Raw genomic sequence first — 23,033 nt, 5'->3', positions numbered from 1 at the left:
TCTTCAACAAAACTTAGAGTTACTCCCCTTTACTTACACTGCCAGTACCAAAGAACCATAACATCTGCTTGATTTAACAACACCCATGTGAATAATGCGCTTGACTAAGATTGGAATTACGGACTTAAACAGCACACACCCTACCTCTCCTTCGCAGAAATATTATTAACCCTGATCTCGACTAAAATGTAAGACTCACTGTACCTTACCTCTATTCTCACACCACTATATGCATTCTTTTACATTAGTATATCCTTCACCTTTCTATACCTGCATCTCTCACACCATGCATTTAAACAGACTTCTCAGCATTCTGAAGAGATCTGCCAATTAAATTGGCAAATCGAAACTATCGTAAATGTAACATTACATAAACTCTACCTAATTGATTAAATTAATGGCTCACTAACGCAATCGACCTGCTTCTTCCTGTGTTTGTTTCTCCATTTTCTACATGATTATACTTATAAACTACGGTTTACAAGATAAATTACCTGCCTCTGGATACCTTCTAACAAAGACGGTACCCACACAGGTAATCTCCAGGAGTGCCTTCGGATTTAATTATCCCTTCGTTGCTTAAACACTTCTAGCCTATCACCTGAATGTTTAAACAATCCTAACTTCATCATCATCATCGTCGTCGTTTAACGATGATGATGATGAAGTTAGGATTGTTTTATATATATATATATATATATATATATATATAAACAATATATGAGTATATGCATATATATGTACATGTATATATATACCTTCATCCACATGTACATATATATATATCATCATCATCATCATCATCGTTTAAGGTCCGCTTTCCATGCTAGCATGGGTTGGACGATTTGACTGAGGACTGGTGAAACCGGATGGCAACACCAGGCTCCAATCTAATTTGGCAGAGTTTCTACAGCTGGATGCCCTTCCTAACGCCAACCACTCAGAGAGTGTAGTGGGTGCTTTTACGTGTCACCCGCACGAAAACGGCCACGCTCGAAATGGTGTCTTTTATGTGCCACCCGCACAAGAGCCAGTCCAGGGGCACTGGCAACGGTCACGTTCAGGTTGGTACATCTTATGTGCCACCCGCACATAAGATCTCGCTCGAAAACCCTACAAGGCCAGTCAGGCGGTACTGGCAACGGTCACGTTCAGGATGGTACATCTTATGTGCCACCCGCACAAGAGCCAGTCCAGGGGCCCTGGCAACGATCGCACTTGGCTTGCCGGGTCTTCTCATGCACAGCACATTTCCAAAGGTCTCGGTCAGTAGTCATCGCCTCGGTGAGGCCCAATGTTCGAAGGTCTTGCCTCACCACCTCAGCCCAGGTCTTCCTGGGCCTACCTCTTCCACGGGTTCCCTCAACTGTTAGGGAGTGGCACTTTTTCACGCAGCTATCCTCATTCATTCTCACCACATGTCCAAACCAGCGCAATCGTCTCTCTTGCACACCACAACTGATGCTTCTTATGTTCAGCTTTTCTCTCAAGATACTTACACTCTGATGGGTATGCACATTGACATTACACATCCAGCGGAGCATACTGGCTTCATTCCTTGCGAGCTTACGCATGTCCTCAGCAGTCACAGCCCATGTTTCACTGCCATGTAGCATGGCTATATACATATATATATATATATATATATATAGAGAGAGAGAGAGAGAGAGAGAGAGCCAGTCTAGATTCTTTATTTGTTTCAAAATCAAGTCCTGCCTGTGTTGACATTGTATTACATTCTTATCGATTCATTTTTCACATCTTACAAACATCCCAAATATCCAAAGAACTGACACAACCCTTGTGTCTATAGCATTAAAGCTTTAAGCTTAAAATGATTTAAGTTAAAACTATCCATTGAAATTTCATGTTCATTTATGTCCCAAACAGCAGCTTAAGTCATTTTACTAAATTCTTCATTATTTTCTAAATTTATTGAATCAATGGCAGTATATTTCAAGAAAAATATGGCAACAAAAGGGTTAATCAATGATAAGTAGCTTCCTCAGTAAAGCCTACAACTGAATTTAATGCTCTAATGTCCAGGAACTTAACATACAATCCATGAGTTAATGCTCAATTCTGCCTCTCATTTGTAGCTTTGAAATGAAGAATGGAGAAGGCCAAAATGAAAAGTTAACATGGTGTAGGATAGAAATGAATAAAATTCTTTGAGATGCTAATGTTCTTTTACATTCAGTGTTCAAAATCTGTCCAAATCATCATTAACTTTGATAAAATAATTGCCTGTCAAATACCAGGGCAAATCAGTCAACCATACACTCTCCCCGAAATGGTAGTCTTCATTATTAAAAACATGAACAAAAACCCAACGTATATTGATATATCAGGGCCCTGACATAAGGTACAAGTAAAAGAGTGTGATAATGTCCAGGGAGGTGAATAGAAGAGACCATGAAGACAAGAGAATCAGTAGGAGTGGTTAAGTTTGCAAGAGTGTGAGGAGGGAGTGAAAGATAGATAGATATAAACATTGATGGAGTGATCAGATATATATATATAGGGTCTTGCAGATAAATTGAGACCATTTTAAGCAGCTGACTTAATGGGTTTAACGTTTCATTTTTTGACAAAATCTTGCTTGCTTGAAAATCTAATCACCCTCTTTATTTTTCAGGTAAATAGTGAACTGAATTGACTACAGAAAGTCATGGAACAACAGAATCATTCTGCCATTGTTGTTCTGGCACGTGCCAGGTACACTGCCAATAAAATTGTTAAGTTGACGAAACTTCCAAAAGCAACAGTTTATCATGTATATAAACAATTTAAAGAAGGAAAGCTTGATAGAAAAGAACACAAGACTCAAAGTGATTCCAAGCGCAATCCAAAGTTTCTCACTGGCCTCAAAGGCTTGATTAAAGCCAACTCATCCACATCCATGACAATTCTTGCAAAGAAATGCAACATGTCCCTTTTCACGGTGTCCAGAGCTGTGAACACGAACCTTAGCATGTCTAGCTATGTTCAATGATGCTGTAACATCCTAAAAACCAAGGCCAAAGCAATCAGAGCCAAGATGCCCAAAGCTTCTGTCATTCATCAAGCATCAAGGTGCAGGAAAAATTCTCATGTTTGTGGATGAGAAGAAGTTTACTGTGGATGCTGAGGTGAATTGCAGAAATTCTCAAGTGATTGCATACAACTCTTCTGATGTCTCCACTGTGTTTGTGACTAAGAATCCTGCCTCTGTGATGGTATTTGGAGCCATGGCAAGTGATGGAAGTGTCATGGATCCACACTTCATTGAGTTTGGCTTGAAGATCAGCACAAACTAGTATCTGGACACCCTGAAGAACTCTCTATTACCTTGGATGGAGCAGAAGTTTGGGCTTGATAATGTGGTGCTTATCCAGGATTCTGCACCATGCCATGGGTCATAAACAACACAGGCCTTCCTTGGTAAGAATGTACATTTTTTGTGATGGCCAACATCTGGCCCAGTAATAGCCCAGATTTCAACCTTCTCAATTACTTTTTACGAGGCATACTTCAAGCAAGGATCAATGCTTCACCAGACTCATGTGTCAACAGTTTAAAGATCTGCATTGTGTGTATCACCTGCAAAATCAAAAAGGTGGAGGTTGTGGCAACTGCAAAAAAATTTTATTCTCATGTGGAGGCAGTAATTGCCCAAAAGTTCAGCCATATTGAGTGATAAATGTTTTTGTTGTAATAAATGTTACATTAAAATCATATCTGCCTACTACCGTTATTTTACTATTTATAACCAGTTTTATGCTCCTAAAAATTGTCTCAATTTATCTGCCAGACCCTGTAGGAGATAAATTTGAAGAATGGTGAATAGGAGTGGGGATGATCAAAGTAAATATGATTGGAGGAGACAAGAAAATTAATGGACAGATATCAAGTGGGAGTGGCTTAGAAGAAAGGGAGTGGTGACTGGAAGAATACAAATGAAGGTATTAAATGGCATCAAGTAATAAGTTCTGATTTCATTACTTAGCAGCATCAGAATAATTCAGTAGATAAGAGAGTAATGAAAGGATTGAGTGATAGGGAGATGAAGGGCAGGTTAAAGGTTGCAAGAGTGTTAGGGGAAAGTGAGATGGATATTAATATAGATGAAGGTGGTCATATGCATATAGGAGGTTCATGTAATGAATGGTGAACAGGAGTGGGGTATAATTGATGGTAAAAATTAGTAGGACAATGACAAGAATGATGAATAGATGTCCACTGAGAATGGGTCAGAAGAGGGGGAGTTGTGACTGGCAGTATGTAAAAGATATGAAATGGTTTGTAGTAACAGGTTCTAATTTCATTAATTACAGCGGCAGAATAATACATTTAACTGGAGAGTGATGGAGGGATTGACTGTTAGGAAGATAAAGGTCATAGTTAAAGACTGCAAGAGTGTAAGAAGAGAGAGAGAGAGAGAGAGAGAGAGAGAGATGGATGGATAAAACAGGGTGCAGTGGACAATTGTAAAATGATGGGAATATGGGGAGGGAGAATAAAAGAAGAATATCAATAGGAAGTGGTTCCAAGGAAGGACCTATTTGTATGGGTGGGGGGAAGGAGAAGAGGAAAGAAAAAACAAGGAGTTGTAAAACTGACAGAGCACTGGGTGAGTGATCCAGTTGTGTGCCTAGAGTGCATACACATGCTTCCACAAACTCAGTTGTGTACATACATGTTATGCTATCAGAACTTTAGTCATGCCACACTAGCATTCTGAATTAGTAACAATTATTCCATAGTGAAGTTCCTAGAATAGTTCAGTAAGTTTAATTCATATGAGGAGCAAAAAATTTATTGTTTTGGAAGCCTTGCCATTTGTCTGAGAGTAGAGAAGTGAAGGAGGTATTGTTGTGGGTTAAACAATGAAGAAATTAAGGTAATCTATAGATTTGACAGTGAAGTACACATTATGCAATTGAGTACAGCTAGTAATTAATGTTTTTGAACACTTTGATCAGACTCTCTAGTGGAAGGGGCTAGGGCTATAGCATTCACAGGCCCTCTAGTGAACGGGGCTGTGATCAGTGTTCATAGGTCCTCAGATAGAAGTGGGCTGAGACCATGATGTCCATAGGCCATCTGAAATAGTAAGATTGACAGTTTTCTTTTTTTTTTTGAACAATTGCCAAGAAAGAGAGATTACGGAAGGAATCCAGAGGGATGATTTTTCTAGGGTGAAAAGACTGATTAATGTGGAGAAACACAATATGAGTGATGACAGACAAGACAAAATCTGAAGAGCAGAGACCATTGTAGTAGCAGTAGAAGCATAAAAGTGATGCAACCTAAGACAAGACTAAAACTAAGACTATGTTGCTACTCTGGTGACAAGTTGGACTGGAGAAACAGCATGATTACCTGTCACTCTTGACATTGACTGCCACCACTACAACCAACACAACCATCACTATCATCTGCGTGTGGAAGCAGTGACAACAACAACTTCACAACTGAGCCAAAGAATAATCTTTGAGTGGTTGCTCTATCTACTAGAATAAGCAGTTAAATTTCCCTAAAAATCATATTCTACAGCCATACAAAAAGGAAGGACACACTGGACAATGTAATCCTACATACAATGTCTTAAAAAAAAGGGAAAAATATTGTCTGCTGGATCAGAGCTGATCTGCTGTCAAACAACAATTTAACAGAAATAGGAGTAAAGTAAAAATACTGTTGGTTAATGAGAATTGGGTAAATATTGAGAAATATTAAAAAAAACATATTGTAAGTTTTAAACTTGCAGACGGATATTTGTCCTCATCTTGTTTGTTGTTAACACGTTTCGGCTGATATACCCTCCAGCCTTCATCAGGCGTCTTGGGGAAATTTCAAACCTGGGTTCTCATTCCTAAGGTATTTTTCAATGGTGTTATCCGTCAATTGTAAATAATGTAAATAATGTACATAATTCCTCATTTCTTAAATATAGAATTGCATTACTTAATCACATATCAATAATTCATTTACCAATACAATATGAAAAATTTACTTACCTGTACAAATTTATCATGTAAAAATCTTTTTTAATGATAATTTTTGTTTTTGTACAAATAGAAACAAGTCTGAAACTTACAGAAAGATAACAATGAGCTGTTGTACTGCTGCTTGCTGGAGCTAATGCAAGCTGTTTGCTTGTTTTAGAGAGGACACAGTGAGATGTTTCACCTAATAGCTACTACTACAGGAGAAATACTTGGTTGTTTTGATTTAATATGTAGTAGAGGGAGGAAATAGTAAGTTGCTAGGAGGGATGAGGGGAATGCTAAGTATTTTGTCAAATAAGTAGCAAAGGGGAAAAATTGTGAGGTTTCTTCTACAATAATTATTTGATGGAGCATCTTAGTTCATTCATTAATTTTACATCTATTTTTTCCATCTAAGCATGAGTTAGATGAATATATTATCAATGTATTGTTGTACAGCCAGATGCATTTGCTGTCAATAACCCGTAACTGTTTTTCAAGTAAGGTGTCTCCTATTCCAAGCACCTTCAAAAACAAAAACAAGTGGATGATTTGTTGACAGGACAAATGACAACTTCACCACTCATTGGTCAGCAATTTTTGGAGAAGTACAAATGTACACAAATACACACACACACACACGTGTGTGTGTGCAAGCATGCAGCAGGCTTCTTTCAGTTTCCATCTACCATAACAACTTGTATGATTTTCATCAGCTCAAGACTACTGTAGAAGATACCAAAGTACTGCACAGTGGGACTGAACCCAAAACCACATGATTGAGAAATGAACTTCTCAATCACACAGCTATGCCTGATGCTACTCAGCATTTCATGTAATAGTGATTTGATGAAATCTTGGAATGTTTAATTGAATAGTTATTATTACTATTGAAGAAATACCAAGTTGTTTCATCAAATCACCACTATTTAGAGGAAAAATAATGTATTTAAAATAACTTACAAAAAAATCTGAATACTCTCTCCTTCAAATCACATTCAGTTCCTGTCTTCAGCTAAAACTGACTTTATTTTGGAAAAATACTACACGATATGCTTGGCCAAATATTTAGCTTATCTCTTCAACAGAAAGTAAGAAAAGTAGATCACAAGGTTGCTCTCCTCCTAGTCAGATATTCACTATCTATAAAAGTACACAGGAAGGCATACATGTAAAGTGATCTGCATAGCTTCTACACTTCATGCATATTTATGCTGTAGTTTACAGGTGGTACTGAATATGTTTACATAGCAAACTAGTAATAATCAGTTAACATCTAAACTTAGTACTGACAAAAACAAAAAACAAAAGCCAACTATTCTGCTTCTTTGTTTTAATAAAGAAATACTCTTACACACACTCTCTCTCTCTCACTCACACATACACACAAGTTGTAAATTATCCTGTTTTCTGTAAAACAGTAACAAAACAGTAACAAAAGATGTATTGCTTCTAGATAAATCAGATCTGTTTCAACTCTCCATTATATCATGCTAAAGCTTACTAAATAAAGTAGTACTTTAAATACCATTTCTGCTTAAAGAGGTACTTTAAATACTATTTCTGCTTAAAGGGGTACTTTAAATAATATATCTGCTTAAAGTAGACTTGAAAGAGTACTCCTGTTTAATATGATACTTTAAATGTTATATTTTTTTAAAGAAATACTTAAAAAAAAAGTTGTCTAGGAACAATAGAATTTTACAGTTTTCTTCCAGTCCAATTTGCCTGTAATGAGCTCATGCTGCTGGTACAAAGTGATTATTGAACCAGTCAGAAAATATTTCTTGGGTTACCCATGCTTTCTTGTTTATGTAATAATGCACAGGTAAATTAACTACACCTTTCAGTCATCTCGGATGTTGGCTTTTTCCAACAGATGCGATCTTAGCAAATTTGTCTATGTAATTTTCTGCAGCTTCATAATCAGCAGAAGCTTTTTCACTACAGATTTTCTGATATATTTACATCATGACACTTCTTAAATTTCTGCAGTCAACCTTCTGAATATTGACACTCTCCTTCAATGTTAAATTCTTTATGATATACTCTCATTTGTTTCATGACCAACAAACCATTCAGTGGCATATGTTTCCTTCTTTGTCAAATCCATTCTATCATCACATGGTCAAGATTTTCATTTTCCACCTTATGTAGTGTTTTCCTATTTTTCACTAGTTTGTGATCATCACTTTCACTTTAAAACTTCAGTAATTTGTCTTTCTGTTTCTTTAAGTCATACACAGTGCTAGTTCCAACACCATATTCTTCAGTGAGTCACTGCACAGATACACCACAATTAAGTTTCTTTAGTAACTCCACTTCCTGGGTTATTGATAATGATGTTTCCTTTTCTTTTTTTCACTGTTATCCATTGGGGTATCTGTTGTTCTTTTTGACATTCTCAGGGTATAATATATACAAAGTCACAATAAACAACATGAAGACAGCAAACAGCAAATGGACATCTCTCTACGAGTACTGAGCCACATCTGATGCTTTGCGGTAAATGACAGCCAACCTGCCAAGCATTGCCATGTGTTTCAGTCTATTTGAGTAACAGTGGAAAGGTAACATATAGCAAGCACTTGTTTGGAATGAAGGTTAAATGGGAAAAAAAAATCTGGCTCTAAAGCAAACATGTTGAATAGTTCTGACTTTAAAGTACTTGGATAAAGAACAGGTAAATCTAAATTTAGTAACAAAATATAATGTTAGTATCTAGACATGGCATAGATGCAGATGTGGCTGTTTGGTCGAGAAGCTTGCTTCCCAACAATGTGGTCTCAGGCTCAGTCCCACTGCATGGCACCTTGGGCAAGTGTCTTCAGCTGTAGCCCCAGGTCAATCAAAGCTTTGTGATTACATTTGGAGCTATAATAAAAGACACTTGCTCAAAGTGCCACATAGTAGGTCTAAACCTTCTCAACCATACAGCCACACCTGCACCTATATACACTGCATCCCACATTATTAGGCAAATCAGCCTTCCCTCAATAAATAAATGTGTATTCATTCAAAACCGTTTTTCCACTGGTCGTTGGCAACACCTTTCTGCACACATTCTGTTGAAATAAATCGGATGTGCACAGATGCCAACAAATAGCAGCCGTTTTTGTGATTGAGCAACATTTTCACTGTTACAAATTATTAGGCAAGTATAATAAAAATGATAATTGTGTCAGAACAAACATTTATTTAATTCAACAGTAAAGGTTTAACAAAAAAATTATTCATAATGGACTTAATGGTAAACATAATAATATGTTTGAATGAAAATAATCATGGGATCACGATGTCATACAGCTCTTAATGTTTGATGTATGATCCTTCACATGCAATAACCTTTCTTACGTGCTGATCCATTGAATTTGTCAAGGTGATGATATCTTTGTGTCATGCTTTGAACAGCATCTGCAATAGCATCCCAGCGGGCAACTTTACTTGAAAATTGCTGTCCATCTTGGTATAAGTGCTTCTTCAGGACACTTCACAGGTTTAAGTCGGTGGAACAAGGTAGCCACTCCATCAAGCAACCTCTAGAGAAGCCTATTAGAATTCTTCACTGCATGAGATGGGGCACTATCTTGCATGAAGACCAGCTTTCTCTTGAATGAAAGTTTTTGCTTTTTGAACCATAGTTGGAAATTGTCCTTTAAAAAAGTAACATGTTTTTGATGTCATCTTAATGCTATCTAGGACTTTCCATGGCCTGACCTCATACCACCAATGATGCCAGCCCAAAACATAACCTCACCTCCCCACTGTTAGTGTCTCAAATGATGAGGACAGTTCCCACTGATTGATACCCAACCTTTACTCCATCCATCTGGTCCGTCAAGGATAGCATGGCATTCGTCAGTGAACAAAACTGTTGAAAAATCTATTTTCATGTATTCTTCTGCCTGTTTCAGTCTCTTCTGCTTATGAACAGCCTTCAGAGGGGTCCTTGTAACAGGTTTAACATTTCTGGCTACCTGCTTCAAGAGGCGACACATGGTACTTTTTGATACATCTTCCGTGCCACAACATTTGAAGACTTCTCTACTTGCCAGACATGGGTTCCGCACAACTTCCCTTTTCATATGTGACAATGTACAATTTGAAGCAACTCTCGACTTACCCTTATCTGCCCTTGACCAGACAGAAATGGGAGACTGCACAAATTTCTTCACTGTTCAGTGATTTCTTTGCAGTATTTTTGATATGTCTATGGTTGTTTATCCTTTTCCAAGCTCTGACCCAATGGTAGACTTCTCATTTGAGGTAAGATCATGTTTCTGACCCATAATGACACTTAAATTGGGCACCTGCCAAATAATTTGGGACAACAGAAATGTTGCTGCTACACAATAGTGACTGTCATTTGTTTTCGTCTGTGCAGATCCGATGTATTTTAACAGAATGTGCACAGATAGGTGTGGCCAACAGTTAGTGGGAAAACAACTGGTTTTGAACGATATACATTTATTTATTGAGAGAAGATTGATTCACCTAATAATGTGGGATGCAGTGTATAATAACTTAGATATGGAACCTTTAAATCTTAATTTAGTAACAAAATATGTTAGTGACTCATAATAACTCAGATTTAGAACAGCTAAATCTTAACACAGATGTAGCTATTCATTCTTAATATGTTTGTTAGCTTTGAATGTGAATATTTGATCACTGTAATTTTTCATCCTTGGAGAACATCTCTATCCTTTAGATGATCTACATTCATAACACACTTGATTTGCTGACATAAGAGCACTTTGAGACACCATAATGTTTTGACTTCATTGTGTGTTTAATCCATTGGACTAATAAATCTAACAAGAGCCTGAGCTTTTGTTTATAGGAACCAGCAAATTATTTGCTGGTGCATACTGATGTTTGCCAGACAGATAATAATTCATGGGGTGCACACAGAACAGCAAGAATCCAAACAATATCATATCTATACATTTTTAATATGTTCTGGCAGATTCAAACATATCTGACCTCTTCTTATTAGTTGATGCATGTTCATAACACACACAATTCACCAGTGTAAGAGGTCTTTGAGAAACTGCAATGTTTCAACCTAACTGTGTGTTTCCTCAGTCAAAGCTATTCTGCTAGACAGATGAATCTCACAATGCTCTTGTTTATAAGAATCAGCAAACAAATTATTTGCTGGTGGTTCATAATCTAGTTACAAAATATAATGTTAGTGCTTAACAATAATCATTTTGTTAGCTGAGTTACTGGAGAACAATGAGAGGGAGGTTTGTGTGAAGTTTGAATCTTTGCCATGATTCCAACTGAAGACTGAAACAGTCATACAGACTAATCATAACAAAAACGCAACATACTTATAACACATCCTCTGTCAAAACAATGATTCCCTTTGCATTGGCTCAAAGTTGTCTCACATTTGTAGAAAGGGAGTGCAAATGACTAAATGTACTCTCGTACAAATTTTGTACTAACATTAGACAGATGAAAGACAAATTTGACTCAAATGGGATCAGAAACCAGTATAACAAAGCATAATACTAAATACTGTAACAAGATGTTTACTTAAAAAGTCAAATAAATTGGTTTTCTGTGAAGAAGAAAAGTTTAAGGCTTCAGACAGGATCCTTCATCAGAGAGGAAGTATACATAAAATTCTAGATCGTATGACAAAGAGATTTGCCTAAAATGATAGACTTTACTTCTGTTTTGTGGTAAACCAATGTATTCCACTTTTCAATGGTTAATACTCACTATCTCTTGATCGTAGTCTACAAAAGCTTTCTCTGGTTTGTAATTCTGGCTTTATAGGATACACATTCTGATGATCTGCCATCTTCTTGGCTACAGTAACAAGATTTCTTCTTAAAATGTAAAGTTGTGTGGTGGAAATAGAGCAATTGTATCAACCTTGCTATTTACCTAATTGACCTCACTATAACACAGGTATTTATTCAATCAATCTGGTGGGTGAAATAAAGGATGTGAATAATAAAAATAAACAAATGTAAAATACAATAATATCATTTTGTCTAACACTTAATGGTTTCTGGTCCTTCGCACCTCTGCTCTAACTACAACTATTACTGCTGCTACTACTCATTAATATTGATGTAACTAGTTTAATTATGCCACATATTAGACCACAATCTGTGGTCTAAGATAAGGAAGCAGTTTTTTTTTTCTTTTGTCCCTTCTTTAAAAATGTTTTCCTGCATTTCATACTTGTCCATGCTTTGTATTGAAGACTTTCTGGATAAGTCTTACAGCACCAAATGAACAGGTTTTTCTGCACTGCATCCACTCCTAGATAAAGGTCTAGGTTTGCTCTCAAATTCTACATTACACTTCCCAAAGTCCTTATGAATGAACTAGAACAATCAGGACCTTGTCAAATTTGTCCCAACATTTGAGAATTTCATACTTCGAGATGGTATGATACTCTACTTTTTCTTTTCCCTTTTTCTTGATTCTAGTACCGAATTTATGGTAAATAGGACTACTGTGAGCTTGTGCTTGTAGACTGGAGAGTACAGATGGGAGAAGAGCACCTCCTTGTGGTGCCCTTAGCATTCAGTGTGATCCAGGATCAGTAGGGTTCTTTGGTTGCTCTATTGTTCAAATGTGTATATGTAAATCTCCACTGTTCTTTGTATTGTCCTAAATATGTTTTAAACCCTTGTAGCTGAAAATTATTATTATTGTTGTTGTTGATGACGTTGTTGTTATTTAGGTGTTGAGCTCTGGCAGAATAGTTAGCATGACAGCTGAAATGCTTAGTGGCATTATGTCTGTCTTTAAATTCCAAGTTCAAATTCTGCCAAGGTCAACTTTATGTTTCATCCCTTTGGGATTGATGAAATAAGTACCAATAGAGCACTGGAGTCAACGTAAACAACTAGCCCTCCCCACTCAAAATTTCAGGCCTTGTGCCTATAACAGAAAGAGGTTGTTGTTGTTAGTAGTAGTAGTAGCAGCAGTAGTAGTAGGCTTATTTTCATTGTGTGCTTTCATTAATTACTGAACAAAACTCTGTGCATTAGATATGTGCAGTGTTTTATTCTAGTTTTATTATTTTTACTGTATTGAAAGTCCTCTATGCAATGTGTGCGGTGCCTAGCAGTGCTGTTTTCTGTGTGTTACATATATTTGTAAGTACAAGGGTTTGAACTTTTCACAATATTCCCAGAAACACCTATAATCACAGTGGTTGTTTCTGCCTTCAGGCCCCACATCTAGGTTACCCCTATTTTGAGATCTTTATATTTAGATAATTTCTCCATTGCTTTTCCTGGAGGTCTTTGACAACCAATATCTGGTGTATTATCCTTGATTTCCCTGCTTGTGTGTAATAGCATATCCCAGACCACTGTTGCTTTACAAGGTGAGGCTGCAGGAAAGAAGGGAAGAGAGGAGAGAGTAGAAGGATAAGGTATGTAATTTTGGACCATAAATGGATTAGTGCAAGTCAGAAAATGTAAGAGGATGTATTTAAACGAAAAGGTGTAAGTTTTGAAAAAGAAGATGAATTTTTGTTCATTCTGGAAGCATATGGTAGGAGATCCAGTGTTGAAGTCCAAGCCAAAGACTAAGAGGTGTTGGATAGAATGGTCAAAGGAGCAGAAATGTTAAAAGGCAAGCAATCCATTCATAAGTCAGATGTCTCTGAGGTGCTCTGCAAACTCATCAGACAATTCATGGCCAGTTTACCCAATTTAGATCAAATCACTGAGAGAATATTAGAGTGCATATATGAAGTTGCTGGAGGTGCATCAGAATTCCTTCCTGTAAAAGGTGCAATAATTGGATCCAGTAAGGGTGGTAGTGTTGGAAAATAAGGGGCAGGTGTAACAGTTGGGATGGAAGCAGGAAAGGGATCTAAGAGGAGGTGTAGAGGAGCCAAGAACAAGAAGGCTGTGTAGGTAGCAGGTATGCTTAAAAGAAGGAGTGTATGAGGGAAAAAAATGAGAGGTGGCAGGGTCAGACTGGGGATGACAAAAGAGGTGGAGAATTGTGCAGTGGAAGGGCAGGGAGGCAAAATTGTAGGCAAAGAGAAAGTGTGTGTAGTAGGTTGGATTTTGGACATGGGGTGTAAGAGTCAAGGCATAGTTAATGGCAGGGCATGGAGAATGCAGCTTGGATAAGGGGATAACAGCACTGAAAAAATAGTTCAGCCATGTTTTGAGTCTGAGTGTCAAAGTTATGGTTATGGCTACCAAGGCAGTGAAAACATAAGAACTGAGAGTAGAAGTCAGTAGGTTCGAAGAAAACAGAAATAGAGAAAGTGAGGGTGGGATGGTTGATAGAGACAGTAATGGCAAGAAAATTGAGGGAAGTATCAGAGACAGAGGAGGAGAAATGAAGAGAGGGATGAAAGGAGCCGAGTAAGAGAATGTAAGAGCTTTTCATGAGAGAACAGGAAAATGATATAGGACTCAATGTAACCAACAAATAAGTTGGCATATTTGGGTCCCAGTCTTGTATCCATGGCCACCTCAGAGATCTGTACATTAATTTCATCAATGGGAAATGAGAACAAATTCAGTTAAATGGAGGATTGAAGAGGTTTTAAGATAAAGAGTGATGTGGAGAGTGAGGATGTGCCAGAGTATTCAGGGGGATAACAGTATATAAAATGCTGAAGTCCATGGTGAAAAGGAGGCAGAAGCAACCAGGGGAGAAGGAGGTTATTGTTAGTATCATGTACAGGTAGAGACAATGGGGCAGTCAGAATTGTTGAGTTTGTGGGTATGTGATGTTTATGGCTAATGACAACTGCTTAAAGAAGTGCAATAGGCTCAAAGTTGTTGGAGCCTGTGAAAGAGGAAAACCTCGGATAACATGGAACAAAATGGTGTGAACTGATCTCAAGATACTGAACCTCACAAAAGCGATGACAAAGAACAATGAATGTGCTGGAGAAACCCACTCTCTCAGCCTGGTGTACTCTTGATGAACCAGCCTGCTGATCCCTCCCTGCTTCCCTTTCTCTCAGGGTGCTTTAACTGCATTCACTTTCTGCTCTCCCCCACCCTATCACCTCCATAATTTCCCCTAGCTTTTCTCTCAATGCATTCTCCCAGTAATCCCCTAACCAATTGTCCCTCTTTCTTACACCAACATCAAGGTTTCCCTACAATCTTATGACCTTTCTCTTCCTTTCTGACTCCTCCTCTATGACACACACCAATTACACTCTTAAGCTACAATATCCCACTAACATTGACTTCTCCAGATCCTCATTACTCTTATCTCTTTCCTTCCCTCACCGTCTGCCCATATTTATCCCTTTTAATATGGGATAATGCTGGATCCACCCTCTACACATCTATCACTCTTCTACTCTCTCTCTCTCTTTCACATTAATTTCTTACACAACTTCATTGTCCTATGCCATTTATAAGAATGTAGTGGTCAGATTACTCCCTACCACCATATTCTCACAACAATAAATCCGTTCCTTTCTGCTAAAATGAATTCATAAGCACACATATAACATCCAAATGTACATCTTTTTCCTCTAATGATATTGTGCTTATGTCACATTAAAGTAAATTTAATGTTTATTGAGCATTAATTCAAACAGCTGTAAGTGAAGATGACCAATTTGCTGTTAATAATAAACAATTATTAACTTCCTGATCTTCATTTTCTTTTCTTCTTTTAAATGAATATAAACTATATGTTTTTACATATACCTATTATTTTAAAGAAATTCATTCCCCAAAAATACTAGGTATTGAACCAGTATTTCCTTGGATGAAACCATTCCTTCATGAGGTTTACACATCCTCTAATTGAATTTAATAATGACACACACACATATATATATATATATATATATATATATATATATTCAATGTATACTTTAATACTTTTACTTGTTTTAGTCATTTGACCATGATCACGCTGGAGGCCCATCTTGAAGGGTTTTAGTTGAACAAATTGACCCCAGGACTTATTGTTTAAGCCTAGTACTTATTCTATCAGACTCCTTTACTGAACCGCTAAGTTACAAGGATATAAACGCACCAACAATGGTTGACAAGCAGTAATAGGGAGATAAACATGGACACAAAGACACGCACACACAGATTGATATCAATATAAAACAAACACACACATATACACAAACTAGAAAGGAGAAAGCTGATTTGAAGACTACAGATCCAATCCATCACAGGAACTGTAAAAACTCTGTAACACTTTCCAGAAGTTTATCATTGAAGGATATATGAGTATGTCTAGATATGCAAATATATGCATGAGAAGACATACATAAAACAAAACATACAAATCTCCACATATACATTCAAAAATACCCTGTTTATGTTGCTGAAATTCCAATGAAGGAGCTTTGAATCTAGGTTAGAAACGGGCTCTTTCTCTATTGGCCAGAAATCTTGAAATAAAACTGAATAATGACTGACAGACATACATACAAATATAGCTAGATTGATAGCTATTCTACATATCTGCCATCTATCACCTCTTTGACCTACTCCTGCTCCTTTCACTTTCCCCATCTGATATTCACCACTGACCCTGCCTCCACCCAAGTTCACCCCATTGACCTCAACCCCCATCTCTAACCATCTGTTACTCTCTTTTCACACTCTCACGTGCTTAACCATCCACCTTTTTTGATGCTGTAACACTTCTTTCTTACATTCACCTTTTTGTACCTTGAGAGCATGCCCTATCACCTCAACAGCACTATTTTTTCTCTCTTTCCAGTTGGAGTAGCCTTGTATCCTCAATAGCAAGATATATATATATATATATATAGTTTAATGTACATGGTGTATAATTATGAGCTACTAATGGGCTCATACATTGATGATATAATCTAGGTAGGTTTTAAAACATAGCTAATGTCTGCAAGTAATCTTTAGGCTCTGGGCACATGGCCTATACAAGTTACAAGTCAGGATAACTGAACAAGAGAAATCATAAGAAAAAAATGATATGAAGGTGGGTTCAAAAAGTGGAACAGTGAAGAAAGAATTACAGTTATGTTCCCTTGGACTGTAGTGCTGAATCAACAGAAGTGTCTAAAGTCTCTAATACAGCAGTTCAATTCAGAGAAAGTGGGGTTTTTCCAATTTGCCAAAAAACTTTATCCATATGTTTACAGTTGTTGAAAATTTCTGATTCAAAATTGAGCAGTATGGTGGAATTCTTAGGTCTTAGAACTAAAGCCACTAAATTGGATAGCCACATATGGAGTTTGAAGATCAACTCTACACTTCATTCAATCACGTGGAAAATCATAGAAAAATCCATGTCATATGTTAATGGATCAAAAAAATGCAAGTTATGCATAGCCAAAAGATAACATATCCATTTTAGATCTAAGAATTTCACCATTGTGTACATTAAACAATACTTATCTCTCACCAGATGGAGTACTTTTTTTGTTGATCTTACCTTAATGGAAAAGTAAACCATATATATATGTGTGTGTATATGTATATATATATATATATATATATATATATATGATAGATAGATAGATAGATAGATAGATAGATAGATGAAGGTACATGGCCTTATGGTTGGAGTGTTGGGTGCCCAAGCAGCAAGCTGTGTCCTTGAGCAAAGCACTTCATTTTCAGCTGACAAATGCTGATGAAACCCTCTCTCCCTCCAGCTGTCATATCCTCAATGTTCCACTGAATCAAGGGTGGGTTGTTTGAGAGAGTGTCCATATCTGTTTGTAACTGCATAGGCAACTAAAACAATTAGAGAAAGAATGTACCACACTCTCTTCTGAATAATGACTAAGGGATTTCTTTTTTTATCTTCATATACAAACCTAAAGTTAGACATTTCTTTGAGTACTGGGCCAAATTGCCTATCTTAATAGCACTACCTAATAAAGTTCTTTAAGTCATGATTAAATCCTGTTTTGTGTCAATATAGCCTACTCAAGTAAGGAGTTGTTGTTGACCAAAATGTACCCAGGTCGTTTGTTTGGTAGTCTCTAGAGTAATTTTTCCAAATAATGTATAAAGGTTACAGGGTTGTTTTTCTTCCTTGATTTGTTTTGGGATGTTGGCACTATCATGCTATTAGCTGTCAGAAGTGAAAGTGCTCACTGCTAGTGAAGTATCTGTCTGTCTGCCTGTCTGTTGCTGGCCTGTCGATTCTTTGGCTACTGACAGCTAATACCATGACTGGCCGGAGCGAGCTATATGTCTGTCTGTCTGTCTGTCTCTCTATCTATCTATCTATTACTCGAAAGTTATTGGAACAAATTTGACACCTATATCCATGCGTTTGAAAACACAGAGTATAAGGGTACTCGCGTCCGCGCTAGCTAGTCGTGAGTGGTCGATCCTATTATTTTTAAACTTCAAACTTCATCTGTTTTCTATTTTGATAAATTCTCTCTGTTGAAAATTATATTTTTATATTTTAAATAATTTGCAATTTCGGGAAATATGTTTTTATATTAAATTTGTGTTTTCTACTCACGACTAGCTAGCGCGGACGCGCGAACTTTCGAGTAATAGATAGATAGATAGAGAGAGAGACAGACAGACAGACAGACATATAGCTCGCTCCGGCCAGTCATGGTATTAGCTGTCAGTAGCCAAAGAATCGACAGGCAGGCAGACAGACAGACAAACAGATACTTCACTAGTAAAATAGGACTGGTTGAGGCAAAATAGTTGTGTCGCAATGTGTTTGTGTTCTGTAAGTTTTATATGTGTATAGAACGTATGGTATGGGGTCCCAGCTTTAGGTGACATTTTTTTAAATATTAACATATATGGGCAATACTTTTGGTTTATTTTCCTGCATTGTGCAGATGTTACGGTGCTCACAACAGCATTAGAGAAAACAGAGCCAGAGTCTTTTGAGGTGCTCTTCGTCGAGAGGGAGAGAGTTCTCAATACAAGGTGTAGAGCATCATTTAAACTAAACTGCTGTGTGTGTGTGTGTGGGGGGGGGTCTGTCATCCAGAGCAGCCGCAGCTCAACGAGTAAAATAGTGATAGTGTATGTGTAACCTTGGCACTGCCACTGTAGTTAAATCATTTATGCAAAGTGACTTTCATCATTACTTGAACAATGCAAATCAGTAATATATTATTATAAAGGTTGTTTAAACAATATATTATGATGTTTATACAATATACGAGTCTGTGTCGATCAACCTGCAAGAAACAGCAGCCAAATCACCCCAAACACTCCCTTATAAAACATATTGGATGTGTACAACAAGATGTACTATATTTAAAAAGATAAAAAAGAAACGATGTGGCACTTTTGATCATGTCTTGCTCGCTCAGGTTAACAGGATTAAACAACAACAGAATATATCAAATCCTTTACATAAAACATCCGATTTATATGTAGGTGGTCGTTGTCGCGGGGTAATAAATGATTGTATGGCATCAATAACAAAACAAATAATGATTTAATTAAATGCAATATAATCCATCAGCAATAATTTCATGTTTAAAAGGTAATGTAAGATAGACTTAAATGGTAAAGACATTTGTAAGAGCTACTGTAAAACCAAAATAACACAACATCGAGGAGAATCAAAATAAACCTCCCGATAACGAGAATCTTGTCAAGTTCCTTCTCTTCAAATTCAGAGGAAAACAGACAATAAAAAATGAAATAATGAAGAGGAGACTTACCACGACTTTAAATCGTTAAAAGTCCGACTAATTAAGAGTGCGAAGCAACAACAATGTCAAGGCCTCAGCAGTTTGATGAAGGACAAACGGTGAAGGACGAATGACAAAACAACATTTGATGCGAAAATTTATTTGAAATTACTAACAAAATAACAATAGCGATAATAATAAATATTCTATAATACGATTTAAAACGACTAAACTGAAATACATTTCAAAATAGAAGTTGCTGTTTATTAAATGCGAAATATTTAAATCAGAAACGATGTCTGTAACGATGTTGAGCTACACATAGATGGTAGGCAGTTACTGGGTGATAGCAGTCGTTACCAATGTTTTTAGGGTAATTGTTCAGTTTACGTTCGTAAAAAAATAAGTAAAAGGATAACTAAATACACTAAAGTATGTTATTTGATACTTTACTCACTCTTGTCACCCCTCATCGTCTTTATCTGTTATTTACAACTGAGTTCTAGCTTTGGAGAAAATTATTATTTACTCGACTTATAAAACCATCTATTTGTATCTCTCACACATAAATGTGTGTTTCTGACTGGTTATCTAGCTATTATTTCTTACTGCTTTCTTCTTTCCTTTCATAAAACAGACTTGCAGCTAAAAGTACGCCTCAAAAAAGATATAAAATAAACAAGAACTGAGAAAAAAACAAAAACTGAAAGTAAAATCAGTTGGCAATATTGTCAACAATACATTTTGATTTTACGAACGTAAACTGAACAACTACTGTCTTTAGGTATATAAATATTTGAGTGTAAAACAAAATAATATCCCAGTGTAAATATCAATGATAATACCGACGATTTACTAGTTATTTCATGTATTCACACAATCAGCGAAGGATCTTGCTCCACCCACCAAGCATAACCTCACCTGCCATCGATAAAATTAAGTATCAGCAAATATTGGGTTCGATGGGTTTGACTAGCTACAAACACCTCAAAATGACTAGCCTTGTACCTAAATTACAAGCAATTATTTTACTGGTCTTTGTAACTTGACTACGGCCATGCTGTAGATGACCTTCGAGGATTATATGTCGATCATAACGACCCTCACTATTTCGCTTGGTTCCTATTTTATTGATGTCCTATTAATGGAATAGTTAAATTACTATTAAAAAAAAAAAATAATAGAACGCAATACGATACACCAGCTCATAAACACAGGCAGCTGTTAGTACAAACCATTTCTTAGACATAACACAGAAGCAGCGACAGACGTTGTTGTCACTAGGGCGACTGGAAAATCGCGACACACCCAACTTAGTGTTAGATCCACTGTGTCCTTCTCATAAACGTGGAAAATATGGAAGTGACGGTATTTCATGTTTCATGGTCACACATATATAATACCTCGGCCGCTGCAACAACAACAATTACTCTGAAAAGTTTACTGTTTGTGGTTCCAAGAAATTCCTTTATACCAAATTGCTTATAGTGAATGAAGCCAACGGTGGCTCAACGTTGGTTTGGGTGACCATAAAAAACTAGACGATTCTCTGATTTTGCATAGAGTATCTTTCTAGACATGTTCTGGCGAGAATTGTGGTCCAAGTATTTCTAAAAGTTGTCTTATATTGCGTACAGTTACCAGCTCGGCTATTTTAAAGTCCCCTCATATTACTACTCGTCGTTGACCCGATAATGCGTTCATCCATACTTCCAACTGGGTTCGGTTTTCTTGTTAGCTTTCTACTGGCTTTGCTCAAGAACCTTTTACATTCTTCAATTCCTGCATTTCATTTAGTGAATTAACTGCTGTTGTTGTTTAACCTCAGCTAAACCCTGATCGAGCAGACCTATGGTCAAAAGTGACATTCCTGTTTTGTTATTCTCAGACATAGTTTGTCAAGGGTTGCATTATTCAATGTACGGTACCCTACTTTTTTTTAAAGACTGGGTTGCAAGTTTATGAATATTTGGCTGCTGTTTCTGGCATGTCCAGCGATACATTGAGACCTTCATTTACCCCCACGTCGGATTGCACAACAGTAAAGACAGTCGGTTGAATAAGTTTGGGCTACATGGTGTAGTAAGGTTGATACACAGCAATAATTAGGACACCAACTGGGAACACAATTATTTCTGTAATCACCTCAGTATAACTGGATAGGGATATTTAACTAACGTTCAACTGGAAAAAAAAAACTTACCGCACAGTATTAAAAGGGAAGACATGAAACATCAAATATTGATAGAAATAAATTTGATATCGCCTCTCCGGCGTTCCCATTCGAAAACTCACAAGACTCGCATGCACACATTCATACGTATATACTACACAAGCCGACATCCGCGTGAACAAGTATTACATACATACATACATACATACATACCTATGTATAGACGTATATACACATAAGTTTGGTAAACATTGAGGAACCAGATACGATTGTAACGTCTCAGTTGAAAAAATCGCCCACATAATGTATGTCTGTGTGTGTGTGTGTGTGTGTGTGTATACGCACACATAAACATATGTACATATACATATCTGTGAACATATAAATACATATGTATATACACACGTGTATATATAAATGTGTGTATATTTATATATATATATATATATATATATATATATATATATATATATATATAAATGCCTATATGGCTATATTTCGATATGAGAACCATAGTTGTCAAATGTATTTGTTTATGTTTCTTAAGAAGATCGTCGCTTTCTGTAAAAAAATTTTATTTTTTATAAATGTGGGACGGAGAAAGGGGATCTTTTCAAGTCGGCGTAAAAACAAGAGATAGAGAGAGCGCGATTGGATCAGGGAAGTTCTTTTGAAGTTGCGTGCCATGCGCGCGCGTGTGTGTGTATTTGATGGGGTGTGCAAGACGGAAAGTGTGGTGTGTACGTTTGTTTGTGTGTATGAAGAGACAGAGAGAGTAATGTTGCTCGTGGTTGTGTGTATGTGAAAGATAGAGAGTTATGTATGTATGAATGGCTTCAGTGACACACACACACACACACACATATATATATATATATATTGTTGGCCCTCCGTCGCTTACGACGCCGAGGGATCAACGGAACAGCCTGCTCGTGAAATTAACGTGCAAGTGGCTGAGCACTCCACAGACACGTGTACCCTTAACGTAGTTCTTGGGGAGATTCAGCGTGACACAGTGTGACAAGGCTGACCCTTTGAATTACAGGCACGACAGAAACAGGAAGTAAGAGTGAGAGAAAGTTGTGGTGAAAGAGTACATGCCAAAGCCTCGTGGAGCTCGAAACCGCGATCCTATGACCGCGAGTCCGTTGCCCTAACCATTGCGCCTCCACTATATATATAGATATATATATATATAGAGTTATTAATATTTCTAAGTCTCTCTAAAGGAGACTACGGCAGCGGTACTGGAAATTAATAGTTATCGCCAAGCCAACAT

General features: G+C 37.0%; 1 protein-coding gene across 7 annotated transcripts in view; it reads right to left on the bottom strand.

The window, feature by feature from the left end:
- The window catches only part of LOC106878848 (glycogen debranching enzyme), a 123,978-nt gene extending 101,803 nt beyond the window's left edge, over positions 1–22,175 (bottom strand). The window contains exons 1-2 of one of the 7 annotated variants that reach the window (XM_052970626.2): positions 21,785–21,895; positions 11,709–11,798 (exon numbers count right to left, since the gene is read on the bottom strand). In XM_052970626.2, the coding sequence (XP_052826586.1) occupies positions 11,709–11,798; positions 21,785–21,809 (115 nt within the window). In that variant the 5' untranslated portion in view covers positions 21,810–21,895. Of the gene's footprint in view, positions 1–6,082; positions 6,158–6,935; positions 7,022–11,708; positions 11,918–19,611; positions 19,714–21,784; positions 21,903–21,967 lie in introns of those variants that run through there. The other 6 variants (XM_052970627.2, XM_052970632.2, XM_052970628.2 and 3 more) reach the window with 6 other exon arrangements.
- Positions 22,176–23,033: the final 858 nt, after the last annotated feature.

This window comes from Octopus bimaculoides, chromosome 9, assembly GCF_046866305.1.
Source record: "Octopus bimaculoides isolate indiv1 chromosome 9, ASM4686630v1, whole genome shotgun sequence".
NCBI lineage: Eukaryota > Metazoa > Mollusca > Cephalopoda > Octopoda > Octopodidae > Octopus > Octopus bimaculoides.
The sequence above is the reverse complement of the archived record's forward strand: the minus strand, read 5'-3'. Positions and strand labels throughout refer to the sequence as shown.